Source organism: Nicotiana tomentosiformis, chromosome 12 (assembly GCF_000390325.3).
Source record: "Nicotiana tomentosiformis chromosome 12, ASM39032v3, whole genome shotgun sequence".
NCBI lineage: Eukaryota > Viridiplantae > Streptophyta > Magnoliopsida > Solanales > Solanaceae > Nicotiana > Nicotiana tomentosiformis.
The window spans coordinates 56723020-56746052 of NC_090823.1; the positions used below are offsets into that span (position 1 = coordinate 56723020).

The window sequence follows — 23033 nt, forward strand, 5'->3', positions numbered from 1 at the left end:
GACTTGGGGAGCTCGGGAGAGAGGCAATGTTTTTGAAGGTTTTCAAGGAGGATGTTAGGGTAAGTGATTCTAACCCGTATTGGTCGAATTTTCATGAATCTATGGCTTTGTTCATCATTTAATTAGGGATTGGAATTTGAAATTTGGGGATTTAGGGCTTGGGAATTGGAGAGTGGATTTTGGGTATTTGAGAGACCAAATGATGTCAGATTTTGATGAATTTATTATGGTTAGACTCATGAGCGAATGGGCTTTCGGATTTTGTGACTTTTGTTGGATTTCGAGACGTGGGCCCAGGGGCGGGTTTGAGTCGAATTCAGATTTTGACTCTAATTTGATAGTTTTCTTGTGGAGTTGCCCCCTTTAGCCTATATTAATTGTATTGTATTGCTTGTGGTTAGATTTGAGACATTTGGAGGCCGATTTGAGAGGCAAGGGCATTGCGAACTAGGATTTTGCTTGGTTCGAGGTAAGTAACGCTTTCAAACTTGGTTCTGAGGGTTCGAAACCCCAAAATTTGTGTTATATGAATGGTATTGAGGTGACGCACATGCCAAGTGACGGGCATGCGGGCGTGCACTATGAGAATTGTGACCTGGGTGATTCCATGGCACCATTTAGTGACTCTATCTTGCTGATATCCATGCTTTCTTCATGTGATAAAGTAATGGAGCTGCAAATTATGCTATATATCATGTTTAGGCTTTATGTTGGTATTGTTGGGACCCTTAGTGGTCGAGTCTTGCTGTCATCTCATTATTTTTATTAATATTCCGTACTCAGTCATGTTCATGCATTTTTATATCATATCTCAGTATCAGTTAGTTATTGATTCATCATATCATTTTACGGGTTGTTTTCATGACATTGTGAGCCCGTGGGTGAGACTGGAGAGATTGATGACTGAGTGAGGCCGAGAGCCTGTTATGAGTGAAAGTTATGGGATCGGGCTGCACCCCGCAGCGGTTATTATGATGATTATGATAGCGCTTGGGCTGTAGGAGCCCCTCCGGAGTCTGTAACACACACCCAGTGAGCACGATTGATTTTATTGAGGGATGGATCTTCCCTAGACATGGATCTTGTTCGAAGTACTTGATACCTGGAGATGGATCTTCTCCACAGGGCTGGATTGGCCTTCCTCAGTACTGGGTGACTTATAGTCATTGATGTGTATGTTATGGGATGGATCTTCTTTGGGCCGTATGGGCCATATACAATACCGATTGGTTGAGAATTCGAGAGTGTGAGCACATGAGGCTGACAATATGGCGCATCACATACAGCATATGCATGGCATGTAGAGATAGCCGAGTTATGTTCTTTACACTGTTCGAATCTGCTTCACTTTACTGTTTGAGTTTGAAAGCATGCCTACGTTTCTGTTCAGTTATTTCTATTTTATCTGTACCTTTTGAGTTCGTCACTACCTTTCAGTCTAAGGTTTGGACTTGTTACTTACCGAGTTAGATGTACTCACGTTACTCCCTGCGCCTCGTGTGTAGATCCAAGTGTTTTTGGTCACGTCGGTGGTTGCTGATTGCAGCTTCAGAGTTCGGAGACTACCAAGGTAGCTGCACGACATTCACAAGCCTCGACTCTCCTCCTTTATCACTAGTTGTATTTTCAGTTTATTTCTTTAGACACTGTAGTGGACTGTATTCTAATTTAGACGCTCATGTACTCTGTGACACCCTAGTTTTGGGATGGATTGTATCGTATTTTGATATTTCTATTTTCAAAAAGGCTTTCTTAAATTATTAAATTGCTTCCGTCTTTATGTTCAAAGATGTTTTGTGTTGGGATGTTGAGTTGTGGCTTGCCTAGTTCCATGATAGGCGCCATCACGACGGTGTAGGTTTTGGGTCGTGACAAGTTGGTATCAGAGCCTAGGTTACATAGGTCTCACGAGTCATGAGCGAGTTTAGTAGATTCTTGCGGATCGGTACGGAGACGTATGTACTTATCTTCGAGAGGCTGCAGAACCTTTAGGAAAATTCCACATTCTTGAATTCTTGTCGTGCGAATCTGTTGATTCTGGTAACTGAAAATCTGTTGTTTCATTCTCTCACAGATAGTGAGGACTCGTACTACCGTTCAGGATGGACAGCCACCAGTACTACCAGCCAGGGCTGCGAGAGGATGAAGGCGTAGTAGAGGCCGCGGTAGGGGAAGAGGTGCAACCCGCACAATAGTTGGGGCTGTACTTGCAGATCCACCAGTTGCCCCAGATCAGGACCAGATTCCAGTTATTGATGCACCAGCTCAGGCACCACTTGTGCCTATTGTGATTCCAGGCCTTCAGGATGCCTTAGCTCAGATTCTGACCGCGTGTACCAGTCTTGCTCAGGTAGTCTCTGTTCCGGCCGCAACAGCCACTTCTCAGGCCGGTGGAGGTGCTCAGACTCCTGCTGGCCGCACACCAGAGCAGGTGGTACAGGGATTCCAGACACCGGGGGCACCACCAGCCCAGCGAGTTGCAGCTGCTCAAGATTATGTGGTTCCTGCTATGCCTGAGGATGAGCAGCGTAGGTTGGAGAGGTTTGGGAGACTCCAGCCTCCATCTTTCAGTGGTGCAGAGGGAGAAGATGCACAGGGTTTCTTGGACAGGTGTCAGAGGATACTCCATACAACTGGTATTCTGGAGACCAGTGGGGTCTCGTTCACTACATTTTGAATTCTCTGGGGCTGCCTTCAGTTGGTGGGAGGCTTACGAGAGGCGTAGGTAGGTCGGCACAACACCCCTTACCTGGCAGCAGTTCTCCGTTCTCTTTCTGGAGATGTTCGTGCCTCAGTCCTGCAGAGAGGAGCTGCATAGGCAGTTCGAGTAGCTTCATCAAGGTGATATGTCTGTGACACAATATGAGATGAGATTTTCAAAGTTGGCCCATCATACTATCTGGTTGGTTCCCACAGACAGGGAAAGAATCAGGAGGTTCATAGATGGCCTCACTTTTCAGCTACGATTGCTTATGACTAGAGATAAAGTGTCTGGTGCTATATTTGATGAGGTTGTCGATATTGCTGATCATATTGAGATGGTTCACAGCTAGGAGCGGGTTGAGAGGGAGGCCAAGAGACCTCGTGGATAGAGTGGATTCAGCCGTGTTCCTTTTAGGGGTCAGTTCCACCACGGTAGGGGTCATCTTTTCAGACATGCTCAGACGACTCGCCCGGTTCACTGTGGTGCATCATCTGGCCATGGTGCACACAGTTATCAGCAGGGCCAGTCTTTATTCAGTGCACTACCAGCTCAGAGTTCGTCTCATGCACCATCAGTTCAGGGTTCATCTCTGTCAGGACCTTCTAACAGTTATTCCAGTGCTCGAGGTTCCCTTCAGTCCCCATCGCCATTTGCAAAGAGGGATTGCTTTGAGTGCAGAGATTTGGGTCATATCAAGAGGCATTGTCCCCGTCTTTCAGGAGGTTCATCTCAGCAGAGGAGTCAGCCTTCGACTGCGGCACCAGTTACTTCACCACCCGCCCAGCCAGATCGGGGTGGAGCTCAGTCAGCTAGGGCTCGCCCTAGAGGGGGAGGCCGATCAGGTGGCGGTCAGGCCCATTTCTACGCACTCCCTGCTAGAACAAATGCCATTGCTTCGGATGCTGTGATTACAGGTATTGTCTTAGTTTGACATAGAGATGCCTCAGTATTATTTGACCCTGGGTCCACTTATTTATATGTTTTCTCGTATTTCGCTCATTTTCTAGATATGCCCCGTGAGCCTTTAGTCTCATTTGTTCATGTATCTACTCCTGTGGGCGATACTCTTATTTTGGACCACGTATATCGGTCATGTGTGGTGACTATTGTGGGTCTGGAGATCCGAGTGGATCTTTTGCTGCTCAGTATGGTTGAATTTGATGTGATATTGGGTATGGATTGGTTGTCTCCATGTTATGCTGTTCTAGATTGTCACGCTAAGACCGTGACGTTGGCAATTCCGGGGCTGCCAAGGGTTGAGTGGAGTGGTTCTATAGACTATGTACCTAATAGGGTGATTTCATATTTGAAGGCTCAGCGTATGGTTGAGAAGGATTGTCTATCCTATTTGGCTTTTGTGAGGGATGTTAGTGCAGAGACCCCTACCATTGATTCTGTTCCGGTAGTACGTGATTTTCCGGATGTGTTTCCTGTAGACCTGCCGGGCACGCTTCCTGATAGGAATAATGAATTTGGTATTGATTTGGTGCTAGGCACGCAGCCCATTTCTATCCCACCGTATCATATGGCACCGGCAGAGTTGAAGGAGTTAAAAGGACAACTTCAGGAACTCCTTGATAAGGGGTTTATTCGGCCTAGTGTGTCACCCTGGGGTGCACCGGTTCTATTTGTGAAGAAGAAGGATGGTTCCATGAGGATGTGCATTGATTACAGGCAGTTAAACAAGGTCACCGTCAAGAATAAGTATCCTTTGCCTCGTATTGATGATCTATTTGACCAACTTTAGGGAGCGAGGGTGTTCTCCAAGATTGATTTGAGGTCTGGGTATCACCAGCTGAAGATTCGGGATTCAGATATTCTTAAGACAACTTTCAGGACACGATATGGCCATTATGAGTTCTTAGTGATGTCTTTTGGGCTGACCAATGCCCCAGCAGCGTTCATGCATTTGATGAATAGTGTATTCCAACCCTATTTGGACTCATTCGTTATTGTATTCATTGATGACATCCTGGTGTATTCTAGTAGCTATGAGGAGCATGCTCAATATCTGAGGATTGTATTACAGAGATTGAGGGAGGAGAAGCTTTATGCAAAGTTCTCCAATGTGAGTTTTGGCTCGATTTAGTAGCATTCTTGGGGCACGTGGTGTCTAGTAAGGGTATTCAGGTGGATCTGAAAAAGATAGAGGCGGTGCAGAATTATCCTAGACCATCCTCGGCCACGGAGATTAGGAGCTTCCTTGGTTTGGTGGGCTATTAGCGTCGCTTTGTGAAGGGATTTTCATCGATTGCATCGCCCTTGACCAAATTGACCCAAAAGGGTGCTCCATTCAGGTGGTCGGATGATTGTGAGGAGAGCTTCCAGATGCTCAAGACTGCTTTGACCACAGCTCCAGTTCTAGTTCTGCCGTCAGCTTCAGGTTCTTACACCGTGTATTGTGATGCTTCGAGGATAGGTATTGGATGTGTTTTGATGCAGGAGGGTAGGGTGATTGCCTATGCCTCGCACTAGTTGAAGACTCATGAGAAGAACTATCCTGTCCATGATCTTAAGTTAGCAACTATTATGCATGCCTTAAAGATTTGGCGGCACTATTTATACGAGGTTCATTAGGAGATCTATAATGATCACCGGAGTTTGCAGCACCTGTTCAAGCAGAAGGATCTTAATTTGTGTCAGCGGAGATATTCTCAAGGACTATGATATCACTATTTTGTACCATCCGGGGAAGGCCAATGTGGTGGCCGACGCTTTGAGTCACCCTGCAGAGAGTTTGGGGAGTTTAGCATATCTTCCAGTAGCAGAGAGACCTTTGGCATTGGATGTTCAGGCCTTAGCTGGCCAGCTTGTCAGATTGGATATTTCGGAGCAAAGTCGGGTATTGGCTTTTGTGGTCTCTGGGTCTTCTCTTTATGACCGTATTAGGGAGCATCGGTATGATACCCCCCACATGCTCGTTCTATAGGACAGGGTTCAGCGAGGTGATGCTAGAGATGTGACTATTGGTGATGATGGCATGTTGAGGATACAGGGCCGAATATGTGTACCTAATGCGGATGGGCTTCAGGAGTTGATTCTTGAGGAGGTCCACAGCTCGCGGTATTCCATCCATCCGGGTGCTGCGAAGATGTACCAGGATTTGAGACAACACTATTGGTGGAGGCCGATGAAGAAGGATATAGTTGGGTTTGTGGCTCGGTGTCTTAACTGTCAGCAGGTTAAGTATGAACATCAGAGACCGGGTGGTTTACTTCAGAAGTTAGAGATCCAGAGTGAAAGTAGGAGCAGATCACCATGGACTTTGTAGTTGGGCTCCCACGGACTTCGAGGAAGTTCGATGCTATTTGGGTTATTGTGGATCGGCTGACCAAGTCCGCGCACTTCATTCCAGCTAGTACTACTTACTCTTCAGAGCGGTTTGCTGAGATTTACATCCGAGAGATTGTTCGCCTGCATGGTGTCCCAGTTTCTATCATTTCAGATAGAGGCACTTAGTTTACATCGCAGTTTTGGAGGGCCGTGCAGCGAGAGTTGGGTACCCAGGTTGAGTTGAGCACAACCTTTCACCCTCAGATGGACGGACAATTCGAGCACAATATTCAGATATTGGAGGACATGCTATGCGCTTGTGTCATCTATTTTGGGGGTTCATGGGACCCGTTTCTGCCGCTCGAGGAGTTTGCATATAACAACAGTTATCAGTCGAGCATTCAGATGGCTCCGTATGAGGCTTTATATGGGAGGAGGTATAGATCTCTAGTGGGATGGTTTGAAATGGGTGAGGCTAGGCTCTTGGGTACAGACGTGGTCCAGGATGCATTAGACAAGGTGAAATTAATTCAGGAGCGGCTTCGCACGGCGCAGTCTAGGCAGAAGAGCTATGCGGACAGGAAGGTACGTGATGTGTCTTTCATGGTCGGAGAGAAGGTTTTACTGAAGGTATCACCCATGAAGGGTGTTATGAGGTTTGGGAAGAGGGGCAAGTTGAGCCCCCGTTTCATTGGGCCTTTTGAGGTGCTTCAGAGGAAAGGGGAGGTGGCTTACAAGCTTGCTTTGCCACCCAGCTTGTCGAGTGTGCATCCAGTGTTTCATGTTTCTATCCTCTAAAAGTATATTGGCGATCCGTCCCATGTTTTAGACTACAACGTGGTTCATTTGGATAGTGATATGACTTATGATGTGGAGCTAGTGGCCATTTTGGAGCGGCAGGTTCGGAAGTTGAGGTCAAAGGATATAGCTTCAGTGAAGGTGCAGTGGAGAGGTCAGCCCGTGGAGGAGGCCACCTGGGAGACCGAGCGGGAGATATGGAGCAGATATCCACACCTATTTTAGGCTCCAGGTATATTTCTAGACTCGTTCGAGGATGAACGTTTGTTTAAGAGGGGGAGGATGTAATGACCCGACCAGTCCTGTATCCCCATTTCCTGCTTCTTTTTGTATTCTTCAGCTATATTATGATATACCGAGGTAGTTGTTTTGGGTTCGGAGTGGTTTCGGAATGAATTGAGACACTTAGTCTCTTTATTAGAAGCTTAAGTTGGAAAAGTCAACAGGATGTTGACTTATGTGTAAATGATCTCAAATTTGAATTTTGATGGTTCCGTTAGCTCCGTTAGGTGATTGTGGACTTAGGAGCGTGTCCGGAATGTGATTTGGAGGCCTGTAGGAGAATTAGGCTTGAATTGGCGAAAATTAAAAATTTGGTAATTTTGGTCGGTAGTGAAAATTTTTATATAGGGGTCAGAATGGATTTTCGGAAGTTGGAGTAGGTTCGTGCTGTCATTTGTGATGTGTGTGTAAAATTTGAGGTCATTCGGACGTGGTTTGATAGGTTTTAGCGTCGGTTGCGTAATTTGGAAGTTTAGAAGTTCTTAGGCTTGAATCCGAGGGTAATTCGTAGGGGGTCATATGACTTGTTGGCATGTTTGGTTGAGGTCCCGAGGGCCGAGGGGTGATTCTGGGTGGTTAACGAAAGAATTTGAGTTGATGAAATGTAGCTGAAGCTGCTGGTTCTGGTGTCTTCCGCACCTACGGAGTGGGAATCGCAGGTGCGAAGGAAGAACCGCAGGTGCAGCTAAGGGAGACCTGGGCTCAGACCACAGGTGCGATGCAAATCCTACATCTGCGGTGGTCGCAAAAGCGGTTTGGGAGGCGTAGATGCGCAAATGGATCACGGGTGCGGCTTGGGTCCCGTATTTGCGATGACCGCAGATGCGGTCAAGTGCTCGCAGGAGCGGAGTTAGGCTTTTAATGAATTTCCGCATAAGAGGAGCACGGTTCGCAGATGTGGTTCCGCAGGTGCGGTTTTAACTAGGCAAAAAACCCCAGCTCGAGGTTTTGTCTTCCATTTTCAATTTTGGACTTGGGGAGCTCGAGAGAGGGGCACTTTTTCAAAGGTTTTCAAGGAGGACGTTGGGGGTAAGTGATTCTAACCCGTATTTTCTAATTTCCGTGAATCTATGGCTTTGTTCATCATTTAATTAGGGATTGAAATTTGAAATTTGGGGATTTAGGGCTTGGGAATTGGAGAGTGGATTTTGGAGATTTGAGAGACCAAATGATGTCGGATTTTGACGAATTTAGTATGGTTAGAATCGTGAGCGAATGGGCTTTCGGGTTTTGTGACTTTTGTTGGATTTCGAGACATGGGCCGGGGGGCCGGGTTTGAGTCGAATTCGGATTTTGACTCTAAATTGATAGTTTTCTTGTGGAGTTGCCCCCTTTAGCCTATATTGATTGTATTGTACTGCTTGTGGCTACATTCGGGACGTTTGGAGGCCGATTTTAGAGGCAAGGACATTGCGGACTAGGATTTTGCTCGGTTCGAGGTAAGTAACGCTTTCAAATTTGGTTCTGAGGGTTCGAAATCCCAAATTTTGTGTTATGTGAACGGTATTGAGGTGACGCACATGCCAAGTGACGGGCATGCGGGCGTGCACCATGAGAATTGTGACCTGGGTGATTCCATGGCACCGTTTAGTGACTCTATCCTGTTGATATCCATGCTTTCTTCATGTGATAAAGTAATTGAGCTGTAAATTATGCTATATATCATGTTTAGGCTTTATGCTGGTATTGTTGGGACCCTTAGTGGTCGAGCCTTGCTGTCATCTTATTATATTTATTAATATTCCATACTCAATCCTATTCATGCATTTTTATATCATATCTCAGTCTCAGTTATTGATTCATCATATCATTTTCCAGGTGGTTTTCATGACATTGTGAGCCCGTGGGTGAGACTGGAGAGATTGATGACTGAGTGAGGCCGAGAGCCTGGTTATGAGTGATAGTTATGGGATTGGGCTACACGCCGCAGCGGTTATTCTGATGATTATGATAGCGCTTGGGCTGTAGGAGCCCCTCCGGAGTCTGTAACACACCCCCAGTGAGCGTGGTTGATATCATTGAGGGATGGATCTTCCCTGGACATGGATCTTGTACGAAGTGCTTGATACCTGGAGATGGATCTTCTCCACAGGGCTGGATTGGCCTTCCTCTGTACTGGGTGACTTATAGTTAGTGATGTATATGTTTTGGGATGGATCTTCTCTAGGCCGTATGGGCCATATACAGTACCGAGTGGTTGAGCATTCGAGACTGTGAGCACATGAGGCTGACAGTATGGTGCATCACATATACCATGTGCATTGGCATGTAGAGATAGCAGAGTTATGTTCTTTACACAGTTCGGATCTGCTTCACTTTACTGTTTGAGTTGCCTATTTAATTTGAAAGCATGCCTACGTTTCTGTTCTATTATTTCTATTTTATCTGTACCGGTTGAGTTCATTACTACCTTTCAGTCCAAAGTTTGGACTTGTTACTTACTGAGTTGGATGTACTCACGTTACTCCCTGCACCTCGTGTGCAGATCCAGGCATTCTTGGTCACGATGGCGGTTGCTGATTGCGGCTTCAGAGTAAGGAGACTACCAAGGTAGCTGCACGGTGTTCGCAAGCCTTGACTCTCCTCCTTTATCAACAGTTGTATTTTCAGTTTATTTTTCTAGACACTGTAGTGGACTGTATTCTAATTTAGACTCTCATGTACTCTGTGACACCCTGGTTTTGGGATGGACTGTATCGTATTTTGGATATTTTTGTTTTCAAAAAGGCTTTCCTAAATTATTAAATTGCTTCTGTCTTTATGTTCAAAGATTCTTCTGTGTTGGGATGTTGAGTTGTGGCTTGCCTAGTACCACAATAGGTGCCATCATGACGGGGTAGGTTTTGGGTCATGACAGGGTATCATTGGATCTCTTCTATACTTGAAGGCTAGTAGACCTGACATTGTGTTTAGTATTGGGTTGTGTGCTAGATTTCAATCACAAGTCCAAGAGAATCTCATTTAAAAGCTGCCAAGAGAATCCTGAGGTATCTCAAGGGAACACATGACCTGGTCCTCTTCTATCCCTCAGGTGATAATTTTGATCTAGTTGGATATGCTGATGTTGATTACGCTGGATACTTGGTGGATAGAAAGAGTACATCTGGAATGGCACATTTTCTAGGATCATGCTTGATCTCATGGGGTACAAAGAAACAAAACTCTGTGGCTCTTTCTACTGCTAAAGCTGAGTATATGGCTGCTACTTCTTGTTGTGCTCAACTTCTCTGGATCAAGTAACAACTAGAAGATTTTGGTGTGTTTACAGACTACTTGCCATTGTTGTGTGATAACACATGTTCTCTCAACATGGCAAAGACCTGGTTCAGTATAAGAAGACAAAGCACATTGATGTGCGACATCACTTCTTTAGGGACAATGTTGAAAACGGGCTTATCTGTATAAAGTTATGCAAAATGGAGGACCAGGTAGTGCGTATCTTCACCAAGGCGGTGAGAAGAGAACATTTTGAAAGAAATCGTTTGAAGCTGGGGTTGATCAAGCTTAAGTGAGAACCTAGTACCTCGATGATTGGGTATGAAAGGATAGAAACGTACAATGCTTAAAAGTATTTTCTGGCAATATCTAACACAACTCTATACCATTACAGGTAGACACGCTGTAATGCCCCGTAAAAATTTTCTAATGATTTAAGATTTTAAAGTGCGCCAATGATATTTGGGAATAACGTCTTTGAGTATTAAAGGAGACCTATGGGATATAGCCGCATCATGTTGAATTTATAATGTATGTTTAAGGTGTGTTGGAACATACCAAGGAGTTTTGGGAATGGCAAGAACTCGTGTGGAACAAGTTGGATACATTAAGTGGAAAGGATGTTTCGATTGGCATAAGACCCGATATTAAATGAATAGAACTCCCTCAATATAATGAATTAGGTGGTGATCTACCTATCAAATTAAATCTTTTTGAGTCTGGTTTCCAACGCATCAAACCGCTCATCATTTGGATATATCTATAGAAAGTTATGGCCATTTTACTGGACCTCTGTCATATGCGTGCCCAGATGCACAGCCGCGCATATTTGAGAGTTTCTGCCTCAGTTGCGCGGCCAGATGCGCGCCCACTTGCCCAGGTGCGCGGCCGCACACGTAGGAGCTCATTTAATACCCCCAAGGCCGGGTAGAGAGAGGGGTTGAGTCATTTTTGACCTAAAACCTGATATTTTAGAGAGAAGTGAGAGTGTTCTAGAGAGAGGAAGTAGATGAAGTATTTTGTTTATCAAGATCTTGTTCAAGCCTTGAAATCTAACAAGGAAATTTCACAAGATCTTGACTCAAGAGGTAAGATTCAAACCCCTAGTCTTTAATTTCGAGTTTGGGGTAAAATATGGGTGATTTGGAGTATGATGTTTGGGTGTAAGAGTGTTAATTATACATGCTTGTACCAATAAGGTGTGTGGGAAGATTGTTGAGCTCAAATAAGTAAGGACTGGGTTGTGGAGTAAAGGAAATCTTGTAGAAGAACCTTGTAGTTAAATTTGCACACCTAGTGTTTGATAAAATGCTCAAATGAGTTGAGACCACGAATATCTTCCTAACTATGATTCAATTTTGTTATGTCTCAAAATAGATTGGGATTGCTAGAATTTCTGGAACATTGTAGTAATTTAAGGAAAGCTCAAAGCGAGGTATGTTGGCTAAAGTTTCTCTCTTAGAATATATATCCATAATATTTCCGTAAGATCAAGTATGATTGGCTCAAGATTCCTAACTTCTATATTCCGAGTTATTCCCTATAAACTTGTTTATTCCGAATGAACCTTATATCGAAAGATAGATGTTCAAAGTATGGTTTGCGCATTAAAATATTGTGGCTTTGAGTCGTATTTTAAATGAGAACTAGTATTCCAATTGGGTGAGAAAAACTTGATATGGTTAAGACTCATAATTGCTCATATGTGTACCTAAAGACTTGATTGGAAGTGTCTTATTATTGATAATCTTTGAAGATGCTTGAAATAAAATAAGCGGATTGAAGAAATAGAGTGTGGCCATTGTGCCCAGAATGAGAATTACATATGTGGCCAATAGTGCCAATGAAATGAAAGAATGTGTGAACATTATGAGATGAGTTTTAACTCCTTTACATAATAATGTCATTAAGGTCCTATGATCATCCATGGCTAGTACAAGTAAGTGATAGTATGAACATAAATTGTGGTCATTTGCCGAAATGAGAATATTGAATGACACTCTATGGACGGTCTATGAAATGCATAGGAATATTGTGTTATGAAACCCTATGTACGGTCTATGAAATCATAGGAATATTGAGTAATGAAACCCTATGGACGGTCTATGAAATGCATAGGAATATTGTATTATGAAACCCTATGGACGGTCTATGAAACGCATAGGAATATTGTGTTATGAAACCCTATGGACGGTCTATGAAACACATAGGAATATTATGTTATTAAACCCTATGGACGGTCTATGAAACGCATAGGAATATTGTGTTATGAAACCCTATGGACGGTCTATGAAACGCATAGGAATATTGTGTTATGAAACCCTATGGACGGTCTATGAAACGCATAGGTATATTATGTTATGAAATCCTGTGGACGGTCTATGAAACGTATAGGAATATTTTGTTATGAAATCCTGTGGACGGTCTATGAAATGCATAGGTATATTGTGTTATGAAATCCTCTGGACGGTCTATGAAACGCATAAGTATATTGTGATATGAAATCCTGTGGACGGTCTATGTAACGCATAGGTATATTGTGTTATGAAATCTTGTAGACGGTCTATGAAACGCATAGGTGCATTGTGTATGAGAAGTATAGGTGTACGGTATGAATAAACACTATGGACGGTCTATGAAATGCATAAGTGTATAATATGATATGTTAATACTATGGACGGTCTATAAAACGCATAAGTGTATAATATGAAATGTGAACACTAAGGACGGTCTAATGAGACACATTATTAATGCAGACAATAGGTGCCACTTTCGTTGTCCTTGTTTGTACATGTTGTTTCAATTATATTATATTATGTGTTCCACGTATAGATCATATAGGCATTCTATTTTGAAAGAGGATTTCTAGCTATACATACTAGTGCTATTCGACAGTACTAACGTCTTTTTTGTCGGGGGCACTACATCTTTAATGGATGCAGGTAGTTCTACAACAGACGGTATTGATCAGTGATAGCGGTACACTTTCTTCAGCTGACTCGGTGAGCCCCACTTCATTTAGGGGTCATGTATCTTTTGTTTCTCATGTACTTTGTGGTTGAGGTATAGCCGGGGTCTTGTTGCCGGCATTTTCATATTTCTCCTCTGTTGTACTTAGAGGCTCCGCAGATAAGTTGTGGGTGGTATTTAATGTGGGGAATTGAATTAGAAATGTTGGTATTTGGAAATCATGTTTTTCATTAATCCTATAAACTCGTAATATTTTGGGAAATTATGAATGAAATTGCAAATGGAAATAAAATGGGAGTTGCTAATGAAATCTTTTGAAAGTTTGATTAATTGAGTACATCTCCTCTTTATTCATGGATGAGTTTGGGTAGAAGAAAATCTAACAGGCTTGCTCGGCCGGGTTCACTCGGTTGAGCGCCGGTCGTGCTCCCCGAGTTTGGGGCGTGACACACGCATGGCAAATTTAGGATGAGCAAGTGACAAATGACATTGCAAATATCTAGAAGTTGTTGCTCATATTTTCAAAAATGTCAAGGAACCTGATTCCTATGACTTAGGTTAGTAGTTCCTTTTACTTTTATATGCATTTTGAACTGCTAGGGTGCCACGCCATTATTTTGTTCCCGCCTCTTCTTATGCCCCTTCAATCCTAAACATTACATCCGTTCTAAATTGACCCAATGACTCGTCTCCTCTCTCTCACACTTGTTTGTAACCGATCCCCCTTTTTATTTTATATACCCAAAAGTCAGTCTCTTTCTGCACTTCCAACATCGAACAACCTCTCTCCTCTCTCAAACCCTCTTTTTCTTGTCTTCTTGCTTCAAAAATTGACCATGTCTCAACAAGATACTCCATCTCCTAAAATGACTGAAGACAACCCTGCATCTTCTCCATCTAAAGTTTTGCCTCAATCGAGATCTAGGCCAGATTCTTCACCCACAAAAGCCCCAATTTTTAACCAACCCAACCCAACCCAACTCCACAGTCACTTCTCCTAAACCATCTGGTTCTGGTCCCCGTCGCAGCCGTAAAAATCAAACTCCTAAAAAGTTTGTTTCTTCTCCATCTCCATATGCTCCTACTGAAAGAGTGGACTCCGAACAAATAATGTCCACCTCTCAATTTATTCAAACTACAGAAGAAATTGTAGAAGGGGATAAAGGTGTTGACGTCTCGAGTCAGTGTGTTGTGATAGAGGAAGTAAGTTTGAACTAAGAGTTGGGTTCTCGTGTTGCTGAGGGCTCACATGCATCTGAAATTTCTGAGGTTCGAGGTGTAGAAGGGATTGTTCCATGCATCTCGTCTACATCAGGTAATCTTCCATCCCCTTCTACTATTACAGAAGTTTTGGGTACAAATGGTGTGAAAAATATGAGTGATACACTGAAAGAAGGCTCTATTTCTCTTGAAAAAGATCCTGTTGCTGTGGAGAAATTGGTTAAGAAATCTATGTCTGATGATGTTGGTGTAGGGACTTAGGGGGAACCTCTAAGTCAGAGGGAAGAACAGGGTGAGGGGGAACATGTGCGTGAAGGGGAACATGTGCCTGTCAGTACTACAAGGAAACTTGCAGTGAGGTCCCTCTGCCCAAGGGGAGTTTTCTGCTCCTACTTGGGATAAAACTCTAGGTTCTACAAGAAAACCCATGTATAGTGCTAACACAACCCTTTTTGATTACCCTATTATTGTTCAGTTGGATATTATTTAACTAGAAATGAAGTTTGTGTCTGAGGGTAATTTTGGTGAGAGTGATGATGCTATTGATTTGCCTGTGATAATGTTTATAACTACTAGAGGTGGGGGAAAAGCCACCAAGGACTCTGTTCCCAAATGTCCCTCTACTAGAAAACAGAGAAAGGCTAAACTTAACAGTGCTTTGAGAGTGAGTAAGGAGAAGAAGAAGAGAAGGAGACTTGTGAAAAGCTAGTTGATTGATGAGAAGGATGTGCCTCCTACTGATGTAGTGGAGGTGGATGATGAGGAGCCTGTTAAGAAATTCGCTCTCTTGTTAGGAAAAACTTAAAGAAAACTATTGCTACTAAATAGAAGAAGGTAGTTTTTGACAAAGAACCTGTGTGTGAGAAGGATGGTGAAGTAGAGGAGGAAGGAGAAGTAGAGAAAGAGAAAGTAGAGAAGAAGAAGCCTCTAAGAAAAAGGCAGAGTACTAGTGAGGAACCTGGTTCCTCCAAAAGGCCAAGGGTAGAATTATCTGAGTTGGAGAGAAGGGCAAATCTGAAGAAGCAAAAGGTTCTGTAGGGTCGAGTTTTTGATCCTGAGGTCCTTGAACAACCAAGCATGATACAGCTAGTAGAAATTGTTTGATTCAAGAAGTGGACCCATCTCTTTGAAATACAAAGTCCAAAAGTTTATGAAGATGAGGTGAGAAGCTTCTATGCTGACCTGTTTGTGGTGGAAAGGGATTGTCAGGACCCAAAACTCAATCTATCGTGATGGCGCCTATCATAATACTAGGAAATATGATAACTCACACATACCAACACTTTCAATTTAAAAATATACTAAAACATGTTTAAATAAGTAAAAATCTCATACACCTCGATGGAAACGCCTCAACTCATTACAAAATCTTTTTCCAAAACCTGGGTGTCACCGAGTACATGAGCATCTATATAAAAACACAGTCTAATACACTATCTAAGAAAGTAGAACAGAATAATCAAAACTGAGAGATAGGGGAGGAGAGTAAAGTTCTACTGACGCCAAAGCAGCTACCTCGATAATCTCCGAACAGGTAAAACTCCACGATCAATAACCACCGTGCCCCGAAATGCTTGGATATGCACACGAGGTGCAGGGTGCAGTGTGAGTACAACTAATTCAACAAGTATCGTAAATAAATAAGTCTAGGTAAGAGAAACTTAAATTATTGAGGATACTAGTTATTCCGGCGTAATTCTGCCTTTTTAGGCCAGCACAATACAATATTTAAAACTAACTCATAAAGCTTTGTGAGAAGAATATCCATGTGTGCATGTGTATTGTTTCCCAAATACCTGTGATAAGTATATTTTACCTTCTTAACCACATAATTTTTCTCAGTAAAAGTATAAATATTATCACGTTTCTTTCATATTTTTAACTAAATTTTGCAGGAATGATTTTAGAAGAATTGTCATACAAATCAAGAAAAACTTCAAGAAAAATACTACAAAGAAGTAAAAGAGCAAGTTATGATGGAAATAATAATTTGGCAAAGGAAAATGAACACATAAATGACGTTGGACTTTGATGATGTACCAAATCCACACTTACCATGAAGACATCTCAACTTACCGGGACAAATTGAAGAGTTACATGAAAAATCTAGATTTACATGACAAAATCTCAACTTGCAAATAAGTAATCAGATTTGCCATGACAAATCCAACTTACCAGCACCAAATCGAGAAGATCGTCATAATTTTCTCTTATATAAGAAGGGATTTACCAATCAGAAAGGGTATCGGAGTGGAGAGAAAGCTTAGAGCTAGAAGTCTGAATCCAAATTCTTAATAAGCTTCTCTGTTTTATTTTATTCGCTAGTATTGAGTTATCTTTTCTTTCAAATCATAATAGTGGTTTAGTTTTTGTTTCTAAATAAATTACAGTGTAAGAAATTACTCTAGTTCTTGCTTTTAATTAAATAGGGAGAATTATTCTTCTTGAATACTTCTTTCTATTTTCTTATTTAATGGACACGAATATTTCCATTGTTAGTACTAATTCCTGTATGGAGTAACTTTTCTTGTTTTGGGAGAAAGACGGATCTTAATATTTCTATATAATAGTAGATATTATTCCTCAAATTCACATGCTTGAGCTAAAACTTTTTATTTAATTTTTATCTGCTTTTACAGTAAGACGTTATTTGATTTATTAACATCTACCTATCTTGTACTACATATTAACTGTTTATTAATTCTGTAATCGAGAGAGGCAGAAGAAATAATATATTTAATTGTAGTATTAATAGCTATTAATATTTATTCAGTAACATCTATCTCTTTTATGTTATAATTAATTTTACACTTATTTGTAATCGAGAGAGGCGAATAGTATAATAATCAGTTATAACAAGTAGGGTAACCGAAATGGACTTACTAACAAGAGCATGTTTTAGTTCCATCATATATTTCTGGTTCTTTTGTCTTACTATTTTGAAGATTAATTTGTATAACCAAGAGGAATACAATTAATTATTCAACTTGAGTAATAATATATATTTATAATCGTGAGAGGCATTTATACATTTTTGAGAAATAGAAATTGAAGAATAATAATTCTACTATATAATAGAAATATAAAGTGAAGTGAGGATCCCAACACCTTTTTATTATATTTGTGAAAAATAAAATATTTTCTATTGCTCTATTGATGCATTTTTAGTTAGTTAATTCATAACTCAACTCTTTCTGATTTTCTCAAATAGTAATTAAAACAAGAAATATCTGTAGAATAGATAGATAAACCAATCCTTGTGGGTTCGACATCTTTCTATACTATTATTTGACAGAGTACGAGTTAGAATTTTATATACGCTATACACTCGTCAAATTTTTGGCGTCGTTGCCGGGGATTGGCTAAAGTCTACTACAGATTAATTGTTTTACTACTAATTTGAGATTTTTTTTATTGTCTATTTATGTTAACTTTTATGCAGAAATTTCAGAAAGTGTATGACCCGTTCCTCTTCTAGAGAACTAGTCGAATACGATCCTGAAATTGAAATATCCTTGCGGTTGTTGCGAATAGAACAAACCTCGCGATCTCAAATTTTCACATCAGAGGAAATGGAGAACGAAGAACTCAATAACCAACTTCCACCACATCAAGTAAAAGAATAGTTTGATGAGGTGGCACCACGATGTGATAGAATACTCGGTGATTGTGCAAGGCCAGATCATTTTGAAGGACAATCAAGTATAAGGAGACCACCAATTACAACAAATAACTTTGAAATTCGCACTGGCTTGATTCAAACTATTCAGCAGTAGTGTCAATTTACTAGTGATGCGAGTGAAGATCCCCACACCCATCCAATTATTTTTCTTGAATTAGTTAAAACTTGCAGGTACAATGGAGTTACAACAGATGCTATCAGGTTGCGGCTTTTTCCTTTTTCATTAAAAGGTGAAGCCAAAACATGGTTGCGAAGCCTGCCTAGATGTTCCATTACAACATGGGACCAAATGACTCAAATATTTTTTAATATATATTTTTTACCTGCAAAAACAATTAAAATAAAGCAAGAAATTAATAATTTTATGCAGACAGATACTGAATCTGTATACCAGGCATGGGAAAGATTAGCAGCAATGTTAAGAAAATGCCCACATCATGGTATCCAAGACCCTGACATTTTATATATTTTCTGTCACAGTCTTAAACCCTCTGCTAGAAATGTAATTGATGCAGCATCAGGAGGATCAATAATGGGAAACACTACTATAGAAGCAATGCAATTGCTTAATGAGATTTCAAAAAATGTTGTTCAACGGACCTCAGACAGAATGATTATCAAGAAAACATTAGGAGTATATCAAGTTGAAGCTTTGAATTCATTAACACAACAAATTGCGAACTTAACACAAAAGGTTGAGGCCTTTCAGGTAGGTGCTCACTCATCATCCCAACTTGAGAATTGTGATGTTTGTCAAGGTAATCATCTGAATCATGAATGTCAAGCTTCAACACAAAATGAGGAACATGTAAATGTGATTGGTTATAAAAATAATTACTCATTTGGTAGTCCCATGGCACAAAAATATCCAGGATTTCAATGGAGTAATCCTAATGGTGCTGAAAATCCTCAAAGATATTTTAATCAAAAGCTGCAGGTACAGGGACCACCTGGTTTTCAAAATCAAAATAGAGGGCAACAAAATTTTTAACAATATCAGCAGCAACCTCAAAGAGCTCATCAACAAAGCCTTGAAGACCGATGTACAAATTCATTAAGGCTACTGGCGAGAAGGTTGAAAGTCAACATTCAGCTATCAAGAATTTGGAAATTCAGGTAAGCCAATTAGAAACCCTCATGTCTGGACAAATTCAAGGTGCTCTACCAAGAAACACTGAGAAAAACCCAAAAGAACACCTCAAAGCCATCTCTCTACGGTGAGGTAAAGCTCTTGATGATCCATATGCAGATAGAGAAGGAAAGCCATAAGAAGTGGAAAAGATAAATGAAGGTGAGAATAAAATGGAATCTACGTTTCCAAAAGAGCAAAAGAATAAAGGGAAAATGTACTAGAAAATGAATTGATAACAAATCCTCACTCTGTACCTCTCCATTTTCCCCAAAAGATGAAAAGAGAAAATCTTGACAAACAGTTTTCAAAATTGCTAGATATTTTGAAGCAACTTTACATTAACATACCTTTCATAGTTGCTTTGACGTGAATGCCTTCATATGCTAAATTTCTCAAAGAAATTTTGTCAAGTAAAAGAAAATTGAAAGAAGTTTCAGTGGTTAAGCTTACAGAAAAATGTAGTGCTATACTTCAAAATAAGCTCCCACAGAAACTTGGTGATCCGGAAAGTTTTACAATTCCTTGTACTGTGGGAGGTACTCACTTTGAAAAGGCGTTATGTGATTCAGGTGCTTCAATAAATCTAATGCCTTTTTTAATTTTTAGGAAATTAGAACTTGGTTAAATGAAAGATACTGGTGTGTCTCTTCAATTAGTTGATCAAAGTACTAAGAGACCAAAAGGAATTATTGAAAATATCCTTGTTAGAGTTGACAGATTTGTATTCCCAGTAGATTTTATAGTTCTTGAAATAGAAGAAAATACTGAGGTACCATTAATTTTAGGTAGACCATTTCTCGCACCAGGAAGAGCAATTATTGATGTTCATCAAGAACAATTAATATTACGAGTTGATGAGGAAAGAGTAATATTTGACATACAGAAATTGATGAAATTTCCTGGGGATGAGTCATCATCATCTTGTTTTCAAATTGACTTGTTAGATGACCTTTTTGATGAATACAAAGATAATTAGTTAATTACTGATTCATTGGAAAGATGCTTGGCGAGGTCAGATACCATAAGTGATGATAACTCCATAATTAAAGAAAAAGCTGAAATACTGGAAAAAGAGTCAGAAAATGAGAAAGTCTCACAAGAAGGAGTTCAATTAAAAATTGAATTCAAAGATCTTTCTTCTCATTTAAAATATGTGTTTCTTAAACCTGAATTATTTCCAGTAATCATTTCATCTTCTTTGACTATAGAACAGGAAAGCAAACTTATTGGAGTCCTGAGAAAACACAAAAGAGCATTAGGGTGGACTATAGATGACATCAAAGGAATCAGTCCAGCTATTTGTATACACAGGAATCTTATGGAGAATGATTATAAGCCAATAGTTCAACCCCAAAGGAGACTAAACCCCGCAATGCAGGAAGTTGTCAAGAAAGAAGTGGTGAAACTTCTAGCAGGAGGTATCGTTTATCCAATATCTGACAGTCCTTGGGTAAGTCCTGTACAGGTAGTACCAAAGAAAGGAGGTATGACAGTAATAAAAAATAAAAATAATGAACTCATACCTACTAGAACAGTCACATGATTGAGAGTTTGTATTGATTACAGACGACTTAATGAAGCCACAAGAAAAGATCATTTAACTTTGCCTTTATTGACCACATGCTTAAAGAGTTGCAGGCTATGGTTTTTACTATTTTCTCGATGGATCTTCAGGGTATAATCAGATACCAATTGCTCCGGAAGATCAGGAGAAAACCACATTCACATGCCCCCAAGGTACGTATGCTTATAGAAGAATGATATTTGGACTATGTAACGCTCCTGCTACATTTCAGCGTTGCATGTCAGCAATTTTCTCAGATATGACTGAAAAGTTTCTTGAAATCTTTATGGATGATTTCACACTTTTTGGTAAGACATTTGAAGATTGTCTCTATCATTTGAATGTGGTTCTTAAAAGATGTGAAAAGACAAATTTGGTTCTTGATTAGGAAAAAAGTCACTTCATAATAACAGAGGGAATTGTCTTAGGACATAAAATTTTTATTAAAGGGATAGAAGTCGATAAAGCTAAAATTGATCTTATAGAAGGATTACCCCCTCCTACCACTGTTAAAGGCATTAGAAGTTTCTTAGGGCATGCAGGTATTTATAGAAGGTTTATAAAAGATTTTTCAAAAATTTCAAAACCTCTGACTAACCTACTGATGAAAGATGTGAAGTTTGAATTTTCAGATGATTGCAGGAAAGCATTTGAGATTCTCAAGAAATAATTGACTAATGATCCAATTGTTGTTTCTCCTGACTGGAGCCGGCCCTGTGAAATAATGTGTGATTCAAGTGATGCAGCAGTAGGAGCGATATTGGGATAAAAGAGAGACAAGATCTTCAGACCTATCTACTACGCTAGTAGAACACTTAATGAAGTTCAAAAGAATTATGCTACAAATGAGAAAGAACTACTAGAAGTAGTATTTGCGTTTGACAAATTTCGTTCCTATTTGATATGAACAAAGGTTACAATTTATACTGACCATGCAGCTTTAAAGTACCTCTTAGCAAAGAAAGATGCTAGACTTAGATTACTAAGATGGATACTCCTTTTGCAAGAATTCGATCTTAAAATAAAAGATCGAAAAGGTTCTGAGAATCAGGAAGCTGATCATTTGTCTCGTTTGGAAAATCCTCCTAATGAGATAGAAGATAAAAAAGAGGAATTTTCCGATGAACATATATTTTTAGTCACAACCGTTATAAATCGACCACCTTGGTTTGCTGATATTGCCAACTACTTGGCTGGAGGATGGATTCCAAAAGATTTTTCTTATGAACAAAAGAAAAAATATTAATAAAGAAGCAAGACATTATTACTGGGAAGATCCCTCCTTGTTTAAATTTTGTGCAGATGACATAATAAGGAGATGTGTACCGGAGACAAAAATGAACAACATCTTAAGTCACTTTCATGATGAGGCTGTAGGAGGACACTATGGAGGAAGAAAGACAACATCTAAAGTACTTGAAGTTGGATTTTTCTGGCCTACTCTATTCAAAGATGCAAGGAATTATGTCGCCACTTGCGATAAATGCCAGAGAATCGGTAACATTTCAAAAAGGGACGAAATGCCTCTTAAGTCTATTTTTGTGTGTGAAATCTTTAATGTTTGGGGCATTAATTTTATGGGCCCTTTTCCTCCTTCAAACGGCTATGAATATATTTTGGTAGCTATTGACTATGTTTCAAAATGGGTAGAAGAAATTGCTACTAGAAACATGATGCTCCTATTGTTTCTGCTTTTCTCAAGAAAAATATTTTTTCTAGATTTGGAACTCCACGAGTTATTATAAATAGAAAATTTGCTAGTTTGTTGTTAAAATATGGAGTAACTCATAAAACAGGAACTCCATATCATGCTCAAACAAGTAGGCAAGTAGAAGTTTCCAACAGAGAATTAAATTTTTTTTATAGAAAAAACTGTTGGTTCTTCTCGAAAAGTTTGGTCTTTAAAATTGGATAATGCTTTATGGGCATACAGAACTACTTATAAAACTCCCATAGGCACATCTCCTTATAGACTAGTTTTTGAGAAAGTTTGTCATTTACCTGTGAAATTAGAACATAAAGCATATTAGGCTATAAAATTGTTGAATCATAACTTGCCAGATGCAGTTAAAAATTGTCTATTGCAGCTTGATGAGTTGGAAGAGTTCAGACTTACATCATACGAAAATGCTAAATTGTATAAGGAAAAGACAAAAAAAGGGCATGACAAGCTCATCCGCCATAAAGATTT

At 40.2% G+C, this 23033-nt stretch overlaps 1 protein-coding gene and 1 non-coding gene across 2 annotated transcripts; one reads left to right on the forward strand and one right to left on the reverse strand.

The window, feature by feature from the left end:
* Positions 1-18483: 18483 nt before the first annotated feature.
* On the reverse strand, positions 18484-18590 carry LOC117278583 (small nucleolar RNA R71). Its single transcript, XR_004508947.1, has one exon. It is a non-coding gene; the product is annotated as a small nucleolar RNA R71 (small nucleolar RNA).
* Positions 18591-19648: 1058 nt separating this feature from the next.
* On the forward strand, positions 19649-22088 carry LOC138902683 (uncharacterized). The gene is made up of 7 exons (XM_070190572.1): positions 19649-19847; positions 19935-20217; positions 20278-20762; positions 20917-21015; positions 21100-21150; positions 21256-21384; positions 21781-22088. Exons 1-7 carry the CDS (start codon positions 19649-19651, stop codon positions 22086-22088), a joined length of 1554 nt encoding a protein of 517 aa, XP_070046673.1.
* Positions 22089-23033: the final 945 nt, after the last annotated feature.